General features: G+C 43.1%; 1 protein-coding gene across 3 annotated transcripts; it reads left to right on the top strand.

Annotated features, from left to right (window-relative positions):
- Window positions 1–1,884: 1,884 nt before the first annotated feature.
- LOC116331244 (proline-rich transmembrane protein 3) lies at window positions 1,885–18,111 on the top strand. Of its 3 annotated transcripts, none has more exons than XM_039605046.1 (4): window positions 1,885–2,632; window positions 10,039–10,960; window positions 11,158–11,460; window positions 14,766–18,111. In XM_039605046.1, exons 2-4 carry the CDS (start codon window positions 10,120–10,122, stop codon window positions 16,787–16,789), a joined length of 3,168 nt encoding a protein of 1,055 aa, XP_039460980.1. In that variant the 5' UTR covers window positions 1,885–2,632; window positions 10,039–10,119; the 3' UTR covers window positions 16,790–18,111. The 3 variants fall into 3 exon arrangements, with proteins under 3 accessions (XP_039460980.1, XP_031609712.1, XP_031609714.1); XM_031753852.2 differs by having other exon boundaries at window positions 1,885–2,643; window positions 10,045–10,960; XM_031753854.2 differs by having other exon boundaries at window positions 1,885–2,643; window positions 10,042–10,960.
- The last annotated feature ends 17 nt before the right edge of the window (window positions 18,112–18,128 follow it).

The raw sequence follows: 18,128 nt of genomic DNA, 5'->3' as shown, positions 1-18,128 counted from the left end.
TCAGAGTGGGTGTTTGTGGGGAAAATTAGTAATGTGATACTTGTATAAAAGCAAACGTAGAGGTATGTCTTAAGCAAATAAAATCTTCATGTTTAGACAGTTCAGGTGAAGATGACAACCAAGACCACACCTGGCAAGTCTTCTGTGTCAGCTGCAATTAAATGCTTGTGAATGCTGTGGGTTAATGTCTAATGGGGAGAACCGTTGAAAAGACACTTCTTGTTGGGGCATGCCTTTAAAAAAAAGAAGAAACTTTCAGTTTAAACTCAACATGATGATGTGAGAAACCGACCTCTTATGAACACCCCTGAGGTCCCGCCCGTTCAAAGTTCAGACGAGAGAAAGTGAAAGCATCTGGGCATTTTATTTTTATTTGTTCACATACACAACATCACAATGATAGAAATACATCTTTGCTAACAGGAATACCACAGCCTCCATATGAGCCAGAAAGAAGCAAGAAGCATGAAAAACTGATATGTCATGTTGAAAGGAAAATATAAATACAAATTTATCTGAATTTCAATTTCTTTCTAAATAATCAAAAATAAGTAAACTCCTTATAATACCTGTAATGACACAAAATTGGTATGAAAATATTTTAGAGAAAACTTTTTTTTTTTTAAATGTATTTTTATGTGCCATCCCAGAATTTGATCGCACCCCTGCTGTGTAACCAAGGGTGGAAATTATAGCCTGGCCAAAGAGGTTCATTATGTAAATATGTGATCATGTAATGCTGAATAATTATTACAAGCAGTTAAAGTGACAAACTGGCAAATTTTGCGGGGTGTACCCTGCCTGCCTTCCATGACAGCTGGGATAAGCTCCAGAGATGGACTCCCACTCATATACTTCACAGTGGTTTGGTCCACTATAATTCCCTAATTCCTAACTTTGAAAGCTGTAAACAAAGAATGTGTAAGACACTGTTATTTACTTTTACTTCTAGTAGTAATATGACACACATTTACTCTTGTAACCACACTATATTTTATTAGCTCTATTACAGGGTAGCTGTGTCTCCTAATGCGTTTTTATGGAGGCAGGTGGTCTGTGCACGTTACAATCGTTATCCCTCGTCAAATTTTCAGCCAGTTTCCAACAGCTTTTGTTTGCTTTTTATATTTTTTTTAAGTTTTATTTGTTATTTGTAATCTCCAACCTGTTTGTTTGGACTCCCTTGTGCCACCTGATTTCAAAAATTCTGGAAACACCCCTGGGTCCCCGTGTCTGGTAGGAAGGGAAGTAAATAATAGAGAAAGTAACCGACCCAATAAGAATATATCATACTGGCCGCAAATTATAATAAACGTGTGAATTGAATCCCTTACTTACATCAGACAACACTCAATTCAGGCTATATAGTACTCATGAGACACAAACAATACCTGCTGTACTTATATTCTAATCAGGCTGACACCCATTGCTTAATCTTCTATATTTGGTTGGTGCTTTAAAGTATGCAGGGTTAGGTTACTCATTCCCTACCTGGATTAGATATAATCCAGGTAGTGTACAATAATGTGATAACAATGCAGAAATGTCTGCACGCCACCTGTTCAAACTCTTACGTGTCACCTGCTTGCTCAGTAATAATGTAATGGCATTAGGAACAATCCTCTGAGCTGCACAGGATATTTTAGGACTCAGATGTACTGTCCAGACAATATAGCGAAAGTGACAAATACACAGGTGATTGGGAATGAGACCTGCTCCTAAGCAGGATTAATGTCTGCAGTAAACTTGTCAACTTATGTCTGTGTTTGGTCTCAGTCACCGCAAAGCTGCAGCCTCGACAGCATGTCCAAACTAGAAAATGTTTTGTTTGTGCAAGAGAGAGAGACAATCAGGCGAGGGGTGGGTGAAGGAAAGACACTGAGCCAGGGTGCAGCACGAGGAAACTGTATCAGCTTGGCTCAGGCTGGCTTCCTCCCCTCTACAAAAGCCCTGTTGGAGGGCAGTGAAGAGGAGCTGGAGGCTAGAGTTTCATGCACCGAACTGACAGTCCGCACAGCACAGAGAAATGTCAGGTGTATCCTCACCTGTCCACGCAAATATGAATCTGTTTCCACTCCTCTTCCCGGCCGCTTTAACGGCTAGATTTAACGCATAACAGCCAATTTTCAGCTATAATCCGAGGAAAAACCCCAGAACCTGGATACTACAGCAAGCTGTGTGATGATGTCAGTGGCAGTGTCGTCATATTTCCACTGGGCATCGTCTAAACACGCTGCTTTGTAAAGGTAGACGGGGTGACACGGAGCTCAGTTTCAGCTGCGCGTCCTATTGCTATTGCGTAACAGGCGTGCCAAGCAGAAGGTTGGCAGGTAGGCAGTCGCGTTTATCCGCTTTTGAGAGAGGAAAAAAATGAGAGGGAGGGAGCGATCTGGAGAGAGATGGAGCAGTCGGAGGGGGCGTACATCTCCTCAGTCGCTCATGGCTAGAAAGCTGGCAACGATACAACGCCGCTGAAAGGCAACCTCTCTTTGTGCCCATAGAGGACCGGTTTGAACCTCCACCTCCGGCGGTTGTTATCCGTCGTAAACCCGGACGATACCTTTGCTTTCACTTCAGGATGTCCTAGTTCTGATAGCCCTGCCGCAGCGGACGCCATCGACTCGGAGCCTCGCAGACCCGCAGGTATGTCTGTTTGTTGCTTGTAACGGACAAACCCTCACGGTAACTGTTGTTGGTTGACTGCTATGCGGCGAGACGTCTTTGCGCAGTGATATGCGTGACGCTGTCTCTACCTGTGCCGCGATGTCAGCCGTTGGCTCAGGTTTACAGGCGAGCATACGCTGCACGTTAATCTTTGCCCTTTACCTGTACCTGGTTTCCTCTGCGGTACTGAACTTTATATGCGAAGTTGGAGGGAGTACTGCCTTATCACCCCCATCTCACATCGTGTAAGTAAAAGCGGCAGTGTGGGTGAATTTTGCCAATTAAAGCCATCCGAGACCGCGTGTCCCCGCAGTCAGGACGGGAACGTGACGTCGTTACTACTGCTCATCATAACTAACATGAAATATATACAGCTGGTCTTAAATCACCCCTCAAGTAATGATAATAATAATAATAATAATAATAATAATAATAATAATAGGGACATAATTCATTTAAAATCACTCAAATGTAAAAGGAAATTGTTTAGGCTCAATAGGCAGTAAGCATACAAAAAGGCTGTTTTCTTTGGTGACACAGCAACAAGTGGAATGGGCCCTGTTATCTCTTTATTTGGCCCTTGCTGCCAGGTGCTCGACATGTGTTTTTAAGTGTGTTTACACAGGATAGCAGGCTCGTCCAACAAAGCCATATGCGCAAAAGCGCTGCGGCCCTTGCTTAGATGGTCTGGATTCACACCCATGCCTCATCGAGATTTAAGTGGAAGGTGAGGAGGAGGAAGTGGAGTGCGTCTCTCAATGAGCTGCAGAGTGCTGGTGGATGTAGTCGAGCAGAAAGAAATGCAACAGAACTTAATTTCAAAAGCGAACCAACACACCCTCGTCTGTTGACAAGAAGGGAAAAAAAAGGCCTATCCTTTTTCAAAGAAGCTCAATAAAGTCTTTTGCGTGGGACAATAAAGGTGCGCTATAACTACAAGTAGTCACTCATACTCGACCAGAGAACTTTAAACAAGCAGGACAGTTAAAACATCCCATAATTACACAGCCCTGAACTGTCAGCCTTTTAGAAAATAAGGCATAGCTTAAGATATTAGTGAAGCATTCATCCCAGAAGATGATCTGCTCACATATCTTATATGGGTGCAGATCTTTATTGTCTGTGGGAAGATAAAAGATGCAATAAATGCTTTGTAACTATAAATCAAAGATGTCCAGATAATATAGCTGCTTACTTTGTTTTGCACACAACCTGCTTGCAAACTCAGTAATTTGCCACACAACACACTTTTATTGCATGCAGCTGTAACAATGTGAGTGTCTGGGGTTTAAGTAAAGCCGCGGTTCAGTAAAAGGCCAACAGTTTATGACTTGCGATGCCTGCAGTTTATTTTCCTGAAAGTGTTTTGCGGCTTGACACGGTTTGGCAGTGATCTCAGTCTGTCATCAGACTCGCTATCTTTCAGGGCGTGTTTAGTGTTTAACGTGTGAGTGCTAATTTGAAATTAAGGTTCCTCGAAAGTTGTGAATATTTGTTGACTGTTGACTTTTTCTCCATTGTCACCTGTCAAATGTTAATATTCCCAATCTGTGTTTTATTTTTGTCTATCTAGATGTGTCTCTTTGTATGTGGGGAGTGCAGTTTAGGGCCTTAGCCTTTATGCCTGACCTTCAGCCTTTGATCTGTGGCTCGTGTAAAGGCGGAACATCACTCAAAGATGTTGTGGGGCTCAGCAATTTTAAGCGGGACATCCGCTTCAACTGGGGATCAAAGACATAGGCGATTGGTTCAGGACCCTCTTCTCCTCATATAGCATGTCTATGGTGTGTGGTCGGTTACTCTGCTGTAGTTTAGACCCCCCCCTCTCCCCAAAAGACGCATCTTTCACAGGCTGTGGTTTGTATCAAGAGATAAATGGATGGTGTTAGTCTATAATGTATGTAAAGAGTTTGGTCATGGCTTTAAATGTATCAAAATAGTTTAAAAAGATCAGTTTAGGGACTTTTTAATAAATAAATTTTATGTGGTGGCAAGTTGAGAGTTGTTTGTAATCCATATGTTGTTTCAAGGTGAGGAATTTTTTAACGGTCAAACCAGCGACCTCCCCCACTAGTTGCATACCAACGTAACCACACTTACTCCCTCTTTCATTTCCCCCCTCTCACTTTTTCTCTCTCTTTCTCACATGCACACTAATTCACACACACTGCTTCACAGTCCTACTTCTCCACCCACCAATATGCAGTACAAACAAGTTATACATCTGTAGAGTATGCTGATGTGTGAGCAGTTACACAGTGACACACCGGTCTCTGGTTGTTCATTCAGCCTCTTTCTTTCTTTTTACAAGTTACATCTTTTTTGAGTTTTCTTCACATGAGATTTTCGTTGGGAGTGGCCAGTTACCAAGCAAATCTGAGATGGTTTGGGTATATGCAGAGAAGGGATAGTGGATATATTGGATAAAGGATGTTTAATACTTAGCTACCGGACAGGGGGAAAAGAGGAAGACCTCAGAGGAGGTTCATGGAGGTAGTGAAGGAGGACATGCAGAGGGCTGATGTGACAGGAGAGGATGCTGAGGATAGGGTAAGATGGAGGGAGATGATTCGACCCCTGAAGGGAGCAGCTGAAAGAAGAAGAAGAAGGGGGTTTTTCCAGAATCAACCATAAAAAAACTTTCATTCTTGGCTGAGTTCTTCTCTGCGGACGAATACTTCTCTGATAAGTAAGCCTTCTTCACAAGACGCTGACATCAACACTGAATGTTACAAGTCAACTAGGATATCAATGACCTTTGTCTATATTTGAGAAGCCTACCTATACTGACATAGATGTAGCACAAGTGATCGTATCTTCACACATAAACAGATTGAGACTATGTTTGATTTTAAGCCATACGAATGGCAGTGGCAGTAAGTTCATTACATAGGTTTTTTTTCCGCTAGCACCACAGTGAGGTTGTATCTGAAATATCTCACCAACTACTGGATCTTGCCAAATACTGGATTTGACTTATTTTCCCTTTTAGACTTATTTGCGACAACTCTTGTAGACACCCCTAAGTTTCCATGACACCATCAGGCAACCCTGTAGTTATTCCAATAGGCTGTTTTTGTTATTCAACCATGTATATGCAAAACATCAGCTTCATAATTACATCAGCTTCAGCTTTTCAGCTTTACAAATACTAGCATTGTAGCTATAACATTGTGAGCATGTTTGTGAGTTAACAGTTTAATTCAGTAGGAAAAATTAAGCTACTGTCTAAGTGGCTTAAAGTTACATTCTGTCTGAAGCTCTGGTTGCAAGAAAGACTTCTAAAATGGCTTTCTAGTGCTTTGCTGCATTTATGGGTTCAGTCAACGGATTTGCGATATACTGGACAAAAAGAAAATTTGTTTTGCAAGTCTTGGTCACGCTGTGTTTCAAAATTAAGGATGATCTGTGGTATAGAACCACGTACTCGTTGGTTAAAAAGTTGTCAATGAAAAGTGTTAGCCAGTAAGCTTATGTTTTTAGAGTCAGACTTGGCCGTCTCTGTCACATCCAAAATGATCATCTCGAGCCTTCTTTTTTCTAGTATCAATGAAAAAATATTTTAAAAAACAACAACTTTGTAATAGGTAATTTTTCTGTACAGTTTTTGTCCTTTAAGGTCTTTTTGCAAACCACATGTCATTACATTAGAGCATTTTTAGATTTAGACAGTTCTGGTATGATAAGCACAAATAGAGCCAAAGAGTATTACTTTATGGGTTCAGAGATGACCCCACAAACAGCCTGGTTGCTTGAAGGTATCAGTTACTGAGAACAAAAACATTTTTTTTTCTATACAAATCTTTTCAGAAGAACACAAATTTTTAAGTACGAGCCAGCATGAAAGACTATCACCTAAAACAATCTACTCTAAATGAATAAAAAAATGTGATTTAATTTGGAACGATTCAAGTAAACACAAGTGCAAATCAGACCTTGGTGTTTGAGTGCTCACTTTCAGCACTGGACAGTTATCTATACTCTGTCCTGATGAACACGTTGCATTAAGAAGCATTGAAGTGTGATACCTGACAAGTGCACATTAGACTGAAAGACACAAATCCTTCTGTCCACAGACTTACACTGAAATCTCCACTCAAATCAGTGGAAATGTTGCTCTGCCAGACTGTCTTCAATCTGGCAGCAAGTGAGAGAGAACATAACCAAGAAAGAGGGGGATTCTCCAAAGACTTCAATGCCCAAACTGCCCCCGCCCGGTTCCCTACACAAACTTTAAGCAGTAGCTTGTCATAGTAATACATTACTGTAGACATGACATCACAATTGCAATGGTTAGTAACTGATTAGTAACAGCTGTTGTAGTACTGAATCATATGATTGTATAACCAGCAGGTCTATACTGTGGGCAAGGAGTTTACAGTAATCTTCAGATTGTTGCATGCTGCTGTACTATTGGATATATAATCCACGGGCATTTCCTGCTCTGGACAAAGCACACATTGTGCAGGAAAGCGTGACGACATCTACACACCATGCTCAACACAGTGCAGATGAAATACAGAGTGATGTGTTCTGTCTGTGGCCCCCGGGGGCTGAACACGATAAAAATACTCAGACCATACACACATCTGCCTTCCCTCCATGGACAGTCACAGAGAGATGCACTGTCTTATTTGTGTATGTGTGTGGAGTGTGTGTTAAAGATGGGCTAAGACGATGCAGATTTCACACTAGCCCAGAATCGATGATTGCACTGATCTAGGCTTTGTAGAGTATGTGCTTGTTCGTAGGCTTCGAGGAGGTGCCTTTCTGCTTAAATTTACTCCACTCGTATTAGTTCAGTGGAAATTCCTAGTCACGCTGCTCAAATCCAGTGAAGGAGAACATTTTTGGAGAGCCGCTTCAGTGTGTGTTACTGTGTTCTTTTGGATGATGTGTGGAGATGAGATTAATGCTGACAGCGTTTCAAATACAGCAGCAGAATGTTACTCCCTCGCCACTAAAGCCAAATGCCATTTGAGACTCATTATTCTGTTCTGCTTCCCCTCATACACACAGACTGACACATGTTGGTTTGCTTTTAGATCAAGATAATGGTATGTTTACTAAACGCTATGTGGTAATAGTCAGGTTGTTCATGTTCTTGTGCCTGAGATTGCACACCTGCCAGTTAACCTCAGAAGAAAGGTGAAGTAGGATCAGTTTCTCCACATGGCTTCCTGGATAAATGGCCGTGTCAGCTCTCCATAACAAACCCGTTAATCCTGAAACATAGTTTCTGTGTGACTCTCTTTTTTCTCAGATATTTATATCCTTACTATCGGCATTCACTCAATCTTAGTCTAAATTTTTCAGCTCTCACTGCTTTTCTCAGTCTTAATCTTGTCCCGGACCTCTTTAACTGAGGCATGTCCAAAGTCCGGTCCGGGGGCCAATCGCAGCCCTAGGTCAGATCTTTTATGGCCCCTCGATCCTGCCTTAAAATCTATTATTTATGGCCCACCACCAAAAGCAGAAAGTGTAATTTCTCTTTTCAGCCCATGTGTTTTATCTAAGTCTCGTTTAAAATTAACCCGAGATACTGATATTCAGCGGCTTCACTGAAGTTACAGGCATTCCCGACAGCTTGATCTTTATGTTATTTTCTCTCCGTATGTGAATGAAAAGTACATTTATTTTGTTAAGGCTTGAACTCACCTGATCACCGTAATGACAGCTCTTGTGTTATTGAAAATAAATTGTATTTATGCTTCCAAAAAGGCAAGAAGAATTGTTGGCCCCTGGGTGATTTTCCATTAATAATATGGCACTCTTGGAAACATTTCTGGACACCCCTGCTTTAACTTATCACGCCAGGCTTCCATCTCCATCTCCCCTCCTGCCCAAACTCTTTTTTGAACCACTTTCCTGTCTCCACATTCTTACATCTATCATCTTTTTTCCCCTACTCATCGCTCTATTGTTAGGACTCTCTCAGTAACCCCTGTGCTAAACCAGCTCTAGTTAAATCGGGGATAAAAAGAGAGAAAAGAAAAGGGGGGGAAATTAGAGTTGGCCAAAATCTGACAAAACAGAGCAGAAGAGGTGGGTGAGACTGGAAAGAAAATAAACAGAGACTACTGTGAGTGGGTGGCGATTGAGATCTATAAGCACTTATGTTACCATACTCATTGACAGTTTTTCCCTTCAGAAGCTCCCGTGTGAGAAATTGTGTTTTGCAAAAGACCAGTATACGTTTCCTCACATATCAACAGTGTGTTCTCTCACCCGTGGTGCAGACTCACACATACTTATACACATTTTCCATACACTCACACGGATTACTCACACACTGCATATGTTCATGAACACAAAATGAATGTTAGCCGTGGTGTGGAGCTGCAGTAATTCCTCTGAGACCTAAACATCGTGGCTGTGAATGGACCCTGGGTGATTCATCAGCAGCAGAATGAATTCCCCCATAGGCACCGATGTCTATTTTCTGTACTTTCCCTCCTAACGTTTCAGCAGTAGTGTCCTGACTCTCATCCCTGAGGTTATCTCCTGCTGTGAGTCATAGGTAGAAACTGGTGTGAAGGGAGATTTATATAAGTAAAAGAGAAAGAAAAGGGGTGGTTTTTTTGGGATAAGAGCAGCTTGTTTAGGGGAAGTGCCTGCCAGCTGTTTGGCAAGCTGACTCGTAGGATTGTGTAATCCTCAAGGGCCTGGGGGTTTCTACGTGTCACTGGGCTCCCTGAGCTTCACCACACTCTGTGTTAGAGCTGTCAGCTTCTGGCATCCACGGCTTAAACATAACAGCAAATAAAGAAAGTAGAGTCCTGATGCTTGGACCGAAGATTTTTAAGGAGAAAGGAACTGATACTCTCTCCAAAGAAGTATCAGTTTTATGGAACAGCTAGTGAGGACAAAAGTTAACAAGTCCATCTGCCACGCAGAAAAACCATCTGTGACTTGATTTTCTTTTCTGGCTCGATCGTTTTAATGGTGTGACTTGTTATATAACTTACAAGCTGAACTTGTGCTTTTATGTGTCCCATGTCCTCTGTAACCATACACCTTACCACACCCTGCGTGTCTGCTGTTGTCATGCTCCTAAAACTCAGTGGGAGTTTCACTGACCTACCCTCTGAATCAGTACAACAAAGGCTACAGCACATAATCTTTAAATCAGACATGACCAAAAATTCTTGCTTCACAATTCCTGTTATGGCGTGCTTCAGACCACTGCTGGTAAATTAGTAAGAATACAGGAATCGCCACTCAGAAGTTAAACCTTTTAGATTGATCTGACGCAATATAAGTAGGTTTTGAAAGACGTTTCCTGCACCTGCGTGGTGTCTACATATTCGCAGTGCTTCGTATATCTGTGCTTGCGTAGTGTGTTTAGGAAATTAACACAATTCCTGTTTTTCTCAGCAGAAACGCAGTGAAAGGATGGTGTGACAGACAGACTTCCAGAGGAACCAGTCACTGCTCAGCGCTCAGAGGGAGACCATGGCTCCCATGTCCCTCATGCTCCTGGTCTTGCTCACCTCCATCATCGATTTTGCCGATGCTCAGACCGTCATCGGCTACTCCTCCTCCTTCTCTTCTCTGGACCTGCCTAGCGATTCTTCACCTCCACCAACCAAGCAGACTCCTCGTTTCTGGCCGTCTTTGCCTCCCAGGGGACGCAGTGATGTGCCCATCAGAGTTACAGTACAGGACAGGTTAACAACTACAAATACAGTGGAGCAGAGGGAAAGACTCCATCCATCAGTGACACAGTTCAACCGCCCTCTTCAGTCTGCCCTTCCCACACAGAACAGCAGTGGACTAATTGTAACCCAACCAACTGCCTCTAGGCCCAGAACTGACACAGCCAGTTTAGCATTCAGCAGGGCTTTCAGAAAGGGAGATGCCACTACAAAAAGCTCAACTCCACCTCCACTTGCGTTGGACTCTGCCGAAGTGGCTGAGCCTGCAGGTGATAAGACAGTGGCAGAATCGAATCCAAAGGAGGAAGCAATCAAAGAGAAGCAGGGTGTTGATTCGCAAGGGTTGGGATCAGGTATTGCTCCAACAGTAATGTTTGTGAAGGAGGAATCACCCGATCCTCTGTCAACAGTTGATGATGAAATGGCGCAGTATCGACCGCAGGCACAGACCGCGGTCTCTAAAGTTTCTGATGTAAAAACTCCACCACTGGACAGTCAGACTGTGAAGCCTCACCTCTTTGTGTTGACAACCACCAGCACAACCAGCACCACCTCTACAACAGTGGCGAGTGAGAAAGTGATGACCCCACTGTCCTCTGTGGTAACACAGCAGACACTTAAGACTGTGCAATTAAAAGGTGAGAAATCAAAAATGCTAGGTTGTTACATGAGAATCATAATCATGCTAGTTAGTATTAAGATTGGGATCATTTACTGAATCAGTTTATATTAATTATCTTGTTTTTAACAATTGTTTGAAGCCTTACATGTAACTGAATTTAAGTTCAGGTAAGGGGTTAATGCCTGATGTGTTTCCTTTCCTGAAAAATTCTAGGTGAACTGGGACCAAACACTCCTTCCACTGACAGAGTTACTCCAAAGCAGGACTCTGATGCTGCGATGTTACCCCAACTCTCAACTACTGCGACTGGCTCTACTGCTAAACAGCTAGAGCCTGGAGCACAGCCGGTTACTACCCAAAGCAAGAAGAGTTCGCATTCAAACACCACAAAACTACAAGTGACAAATACTTCTACACCCAGTGTGCTTCTTTCTGCCAAATCAACAACTCAGCTGAGCAAAACAGTACAGCAAGGAAGACATGCTGCAAGCACAACAGTGCAGTCACTGAAGATAGGTAAGAAACAAGAGCCTTGTGTTCTCTGTTTCCTGTGTCCTCTGGTAATTCAAAATGGAATTATTTGTGCAGCTGGGACTTTTTTACTGGAAGAATAAAAAAAAAAAAGTCTTCAAAGGAGGGGAAAAGTAGACACACGTTTCCATGGAAAGTGGGGTTGTAATGTGTGGGTAGACACAGCAAGGGAGGTGAGAGAGCAAGCTTAAGAGGGGGTGGGCAGAATTGCAGCCAGGCAAAGAGATAAGAGAAAAAAGGGGGGGGGCAAAGGGCCTAAAAAAGAGACTATTGGGAATACCGATGAGAGAGTAGACGGTGTGGGTGAAAGCAGAAGAAAGGTACTGGCATAGGAAATGCAGGGAGTGAAGATGGCAATGAAAACCAGATGCAGAGAGGAAAGGGGATGAAGGGAGAGGAGATGAGGAAAAGTAAATGGAAAAGGAAAAGCTTGACACGTGGGACACATGACCCAGTCTCTTAGATACCGTAAGAATAACATCGTTATGACTTTTAAACAGCAGGACTCTCCTTCAGAGCACCTTTAAAGGAAGCGCACTCAGGTTTTTGTTCTGTAAGCATGAGCCAACTCTTTTTCTTTTCAACATTAGCTTACGTTGGTTCAGCCAAAGCCATTTGGCCGCTCCTTAACCGTGACATAATGGGCAAGGGTCCGAGGTCTGTTTTGCTCTTTCATACTCAGTCATGACAGCGGTAGCAGCTGCTGCACTCATAATAAAAAGCAGAACACTGGCTAGTTCTATCATATGAACCTCAGTTCGTGCACGTACATTAGACCTGCAGAGATAACCTGATGAGCACAAATGACGATGCACTCAAACTCAAAACCCATCCGTATATGAAACAGTAACATTAACTACCATAATGAACTGGTTTCAGTTATGTACACACACACACACATTGGGAAGCTCCTCGAAGGAAAGTGGCTAGTTAGGCTACAGCACAAGTTCGTAAATGAAAACTTCACCATAACTGTGTTTCGAGTGATTATTGAAACTCCATCAAACTCCGTCTCTCAGGTGGAGAAAGGGAAGACTGAAGTGAGAATACTTGTCCCATTTACTTGCAAAAGGATTAAAAATAAAATAGATTTTAAGACTTTTTTTAGTTTACTGGAGAAAACTGATCTGAAATTATGATAAAAATGTTGTGTTCACTGTTTGGCAGCCACTCCTTTTCCCATAGTTGTTTTTGTGAATATATTTTTTTCACGTGTGAGTCATGTGATGATAAATTTAGGCAGATTGGTCATACCAAAAAAAAAAAGCATTAATTTCAAGTACACTGTATATATTATCAAGTAGTTCTTGAAGTGCTCACTGTAACAGGAACTACCACAAAGATGATTTGTGTTCTTTGTGTCTACATACCTGACTGTGGACTGATTTTGTCAGCACAGTAGATTTTCAGTAGTGCAAGATTCAAAACACTTCATAGGTGTGTGCTTGAAATAAAAAAAACTCCTTGCCATAGATTCTTTTTAATTTCTAACGTATCTGTATCTTCCTTATACGAGGCATCTTTATCCGGTGTACATAAAATATTTCCAAAGGTGGGTGTGGTCCGACAACTCACAGACTTCTTGGCCTGCGTTATCCAATCACATGGTGGTCTCCAGTTATTTTTCACCTCATTTCAACATGTGGACTTATGAAGCTGTGTTGGCAGTGCATATGTGAAAGAGAAAAAAAAAACTCAAGCGCAGGGGTAGGTTTAAATGTATCCAGCTGTGTAATGTGATCACAACATCTGGAATGTGTCTGGATCTTGCTCCTGTTAGAAAAAAAAAAACTAGAGGAAAGTAAAACATAGCTTTTGTATAAATAAAGAAGTGTGCCTGTGATCTGTATGCAATGCTCAAGTATGAGAAGCATTTTTGTGTGTGTGGTGTCTGCGTGCGTGATAAAATGAGGCAGCGAGGGAGTCATTATTTAGTGTGGCAGTTTTATGGTTGTCTTCTACATGGTGAGGGCGAGCTTAAAGTCTTCCAAGCAGTTGATGGTTTGAGTGTTTTACCGCTGATGGTATCATTCCACCATCCATCAGGTTTAAATGTGTGTGAACAACTCCACATGTTGTGTATGTTTGCTGTCTTTCTTAAATTATTTCTAAATCGTTACACGTGGTAGTATTGTTACTGTGATGCTGTGCTGTGTACTCGAGTGGCTTCCAAAGACCTCGGCGATGAATGAACCTATGGTTATAATGTTGTTGTGTGTTCCAGAGTTATTCCAGGAGGAAAAGGTGGAGTGCCTTGAACAAACAGAGTGTGTGTGAACATGACAGTATTAAAGAGAGAAAGAGAAACACAGACAGAAATGTTATATTGCCAAGATGTCTTGTCTCATTAGGTCATTTTGCATTGTATAATACTTTAAATGTGAACAGTAGCTTCCCTGGATCATACATGTATTGTGACACATCACTGAGTTGCATAACACAGATGTCCTTGTTAATTACATAATCTAATCCAATTAAGTCAGACAATTGCTTCCTGGTTATTCAGAGGAGCTCTTTTGTTAGTCAGATACATTTATAATATAAACAAGAGGATCGGCTTGTGGTGCTGTTCGCATAGAATATTAGGGTTTTTTGGTGATTAACATTTCATCTGTAAAACCGGTTTTAGAAGAGGTGCCTTGTCTTTGGATTCCACATTTATGTGCATTTTTAGTAAACGATATGCAGTCTCTATACTTCTGTTTTTATACATGAACACTTTGTTATTTCCATACTTAGAAACAGTTATACATCTGATGGTAGTGAAAAGAGAGATGAGAGAGACAAACTGATGCTAATGCAATGGTGGACAGGCGATGTTGCTCCTCACCTTCTGGTGACCCTGAATTGAATAAGCGGCTGAGGAAGTGATTTCAGAGGTTTTGAAGAGAGAAACGTGGCGCTCAAAAGATCCTGATTTTAGGAGATCTCAACAACAGCCAAGATTTTAATAGTGGTAGAACTTCCTGGACTTTTTCATTATATTGGGTGGTGATTCTAAACAAGCAGTTTTTATGACCTGGAGGCTGTAAAATGAAGTTGATTTGATTTCACAGTTTGGCTTATTTGAGTAGATAGACCTTGGACAATGCACCTCTGCAGAGCTGATTAGGTTACTCTGCACAACTTAAAGGTCTCAGCTGTCTAGCTCATGACTGTGATGGTGAACTAAACCCCTCTAGTGGTTGTCAAAGGTTCTACATCTGTATTAATGTCACTTCAGAACAATATAGCATATTTTTTGCATTTCAGCATTTAAAAATCAAAACTCTCTTTTTCTTTTTTTTCAGGGGTCTCTTCCAGTCTTACAGGGAGTGTTGTACCAGTCACCCAAACACGGTTTCGTCCCACATATCAGAATGGTATTATTCAGAAGAACCACTCTCATCAGCTATGGAGGAACCCTCACCCAGCTCCTTATTCCACTTCTGATCCAGCCCCCTCTCCCAGTGCCAGTTCCTCACGTAATGCCACACTTCTTTACTGGGGTGATCTAAGCCGGACGCTTGCTTTCGCCTGGGAACTTCACGTCTACGGATCTGCAAGCCTCTTCCTCTTGCTGTTTGCTGGAGCAGCTCTTGGCCTCACACTGTCCCCTGGCGCAAACTGTCCTCATCGTGGTGCTCTTGCACTGGCCAATGCTCTGCTGTTTCTGGCTGGAGGCCTCAGAGCAGCTCTATTTCTCATTGATCCCTATGGCACACGAAAATTCCTCCCTCGCCCTGCAGTTACAGCCATCTACAACCTGCCTCTGCACCTCTTGGTATGGACACATGCTGCCCTGGCGCTGCTGGCACTGAGGGTGGCAGGAGTAAGGGCGTTACCGTCAACCATGGAGCGGCCTCCTCTGGTGGCTGTGCTGACTGTGTTGCAGTGTACCTTGCTGCTGGCAGTTGATCTGCTCTCCCCAGCCCTCTCTCCTGTGGTGCCTGTCACCCTACAAGTCCTGTCCCTGTGTTGGGGTCTGGGTCTCTGTCTGGGCTTTCTTTGCTATGTCTTCCCACGTATACGCTGCCCTGCTGTTCCTCAACCCGGAGTTTCCGAAGAGGTACGGAGAAAGGCCTGGACAGGGAGCAGGAGAATAGGAGTGATACTGGGAAGAGTGCTGGCAGTGTGTGCAGTTCTTGGGGCTTTGTGTTTTGGGTTGCATGTCCATGCTATCTTGTGGCTTTATGGACTGTTAGGTGACTGGACACGCTTCAACTGGGGATGGTGGCTAGTGCACTTCTGGGCCCGGCTCCTGGAACTAGCCTGGGGGTTCTCCCTGCTCCTCCTGAGCTCATGGGTGTTCTGGAGGCCTCAGAGTTGCCGTGGAAGGGAAGAAGGTGGGCAGGATGGAAGAGCAGCAGGAGACCTGGCATCCCCTAGTGATTCTGTAGGCTCCCCTCAAACACACACCTGCTGGTCCAAGATAGTCCAGAGCCTGAAGGGTAAGCCCTGCAGGAAGTCTGACAGTAATGGTGTAGGGGGAGGAGGAGGAGGTGGAGGAGCAGGAGAAGTGCCTAACAACTGGGCTGGCCAGGAGCGTCCTGGGGCTGATATCAGCAAGAGTCTGATTAAAAATCAGAACCATGAGCAGGCCGTTGCACAGCCACTTGTCAAAGACAACAACCGGGGACGGAACCATGGGGGCCACTCTGCAGAGCGAGGCACATCTGACGGCTCTACTGGCTCCCTCCTAAGACTGCAGACGTTTGGCCAGCCTCTGCAGCGCTCGGTGAGCGGTAGCCTGGATCAGGATAGGGATACTTCCCTGTCTTTCTATGAGTTTGACCTGCGGCCGCCCTCCCCCATCGATCTGACCCGCAGCATCGATGAGGCTCTGCACAGGGAACACCTGCTTGAAGGAGGGAGCCTGTTTCATCCTTTGAACCAAACCTTACAGTCCCCTTCCCCAGGCTCAGGGATCAGTCAGGGGCCCTGGCTCCGCAGGAACAGTGATCCTCAGTTGCTCTCGGAGAGTAGCGAGGCTCCAACAGAGTCTTCCATGCCACTGGGGGGAAGCATTCTCAGCAGTGTACCCAGTAGGCAGGTGACTGCTCCCCCAACGCCATCCCACCAGGGTCACAGATGGGCTGGAAATGGGACAACAAGTGTCCCTTCATCAGTGTCCTGTCCTGTGTCACTCCGTCCCTCCAGAACCTCAACGGGGCATTTGGGAGACGATGGAGTGGACGACACGCGACCGTTTATCACCCCAGACTCTGAAAGTGTGCGAGGGAGAGCTGCGAGGCCAGTGGGGTCACGCAGTTACCTGGAAGTCAGTCGACATGACGATTCTGCCAGTGTCAGCAGCGAGATTATTGACCTATGAGCCTAACCTTGGACATGAGGACCAAATGACTGCACATCTAACGCATTCATTTAACAGTCACTAATCCTAACCAGGGATGCTGCAACTAATGGGATAATAGTATTATTAAACTGTGTACTAATACTTTTTGTCAGAAGAGTTAAAATATGAAAACAAGGATCTGGGTGACAAACTAAAAAGGTGTCACCTAGCTGCCTTTTGTCTTTGTTGATCAGATTAGCTGTTGATTAGCATAATTTGGGAGCAAAACGAGGAGATGCAGCACAGATAGACAAACAGCATGCTCACTTTCCCATCTGTCTGTCTTTTTCTTGTCTGTTTAACACTGGTATGACTTCAAGTACACTGGGACCACACTTACATACAATTCCTGAGAATGGCTATTTAGCAGGTCCGTGCTTGTGACTGGCTTCAGATTTGTGAAGCTGATAAATTTAGTCTTTCAAGAAAGTAAGTAGATTTAGATATTCAAGTTCTTGCTTGGAAACATTACTTTAACACCGTTAAGTTTAAAGGGTAAAAGACAAAAGATGCTCCAAGTGTCTTTGTGTCCTGTTCAAATGGTTTCTGCAAAAAGAAAAATACATGACTGCATATGATTGCTCATCAGTTTAATTCCTTTACTAGAGTTTATTTGCTGTCTTCCATATTTCAGTTTGCTTTGTGATGTAAAGTTGTGCCATACATAATCAAAGTTGGTTTCTGTGCTATTATTAATGGTTTTATAAACCCATTATTTGGGTTAACGGTCTCTAGCATCTTAGCATAGTGACTCAGCTGCAGATTACTACATCTAAGCTCTTAACTTGCTGCTGCCATCATTGTACTTGTCCAGTTTGCCTTGTATTTTAAAACCGGTTACATAAAGAGACAGGCGATAAACAACAGCCAGAGACACAGCTGCAGAGCAGACACCTGCTAACACGTGTTCCTGAGGTTTTTAGCTGTTGATGAAATTGACAGACTTTAAATAGGGAACTCAACTACGATGGATTTTGTTGAAGGACAAAGCTTTGCAATCAATAACCATGCTTAACTTAAGCCTCTGAATAAAAAGCTGCATTCAGTTCAATATGTTTGGTATCTAATTACATGCTTCATAGCTTTGCAGGGCTGCAGCACACAAGACCGGCTTAGCATGAACCTCAGAACTCCTATAGTTAGGCCTGACTCAATAACAGAGCACTTAACCCCAAGCCTGAGCACTAGACTGAAGTATTTTATTACTAAAGAGGAAAATATCGTTGAAATCTATGATGTGTAAACAACAATGTAAATATTTATTTTTGATGTTTCATGAATAAAGGTGTATTTGAAACAGTTATAGTTGTTACTGTGA

This window comes from Oreochromis aureus, linkage group 20, assembly GCF_013358895.1.
Source record: "Oreochromis aureus strain Israel breed Guangdong linkage group 20, ZZ_aureus, whole genome shotgun sequence".
NCBI lineage: Eukaryota > Metazoa > Chordata > Actinopteri > Cichliformes > Cichlidae > Oreochromis > Oreochromis aureus.
This window is presented reverse-complemented; position numbering and strand designations above follow the sequence as displayed.

Coding starts and splice junctions, on each gene's coding strand:
- LOC116331244 (XM_039605046.1), top strand. CDS start 10,120: ATGGCTCCCATGTCCCTCATGCTCCTGGTCTTGCTCACCTCCATCATC. Junction 10,961..11,157: donor TAAGACTGTGCAATTAAAAG/GTGAGAAATCAA, acceptor GAAAAATTCTAG/GTGAACTGGGACCAAACACT. Junction 11,461..14,765: donor AGTGCAGTCACTGAAGATAG/GTAAGAAACAAG, acceptor CTTTTTTTTCAG/GGGTCTCTTCCAGTCTTACA.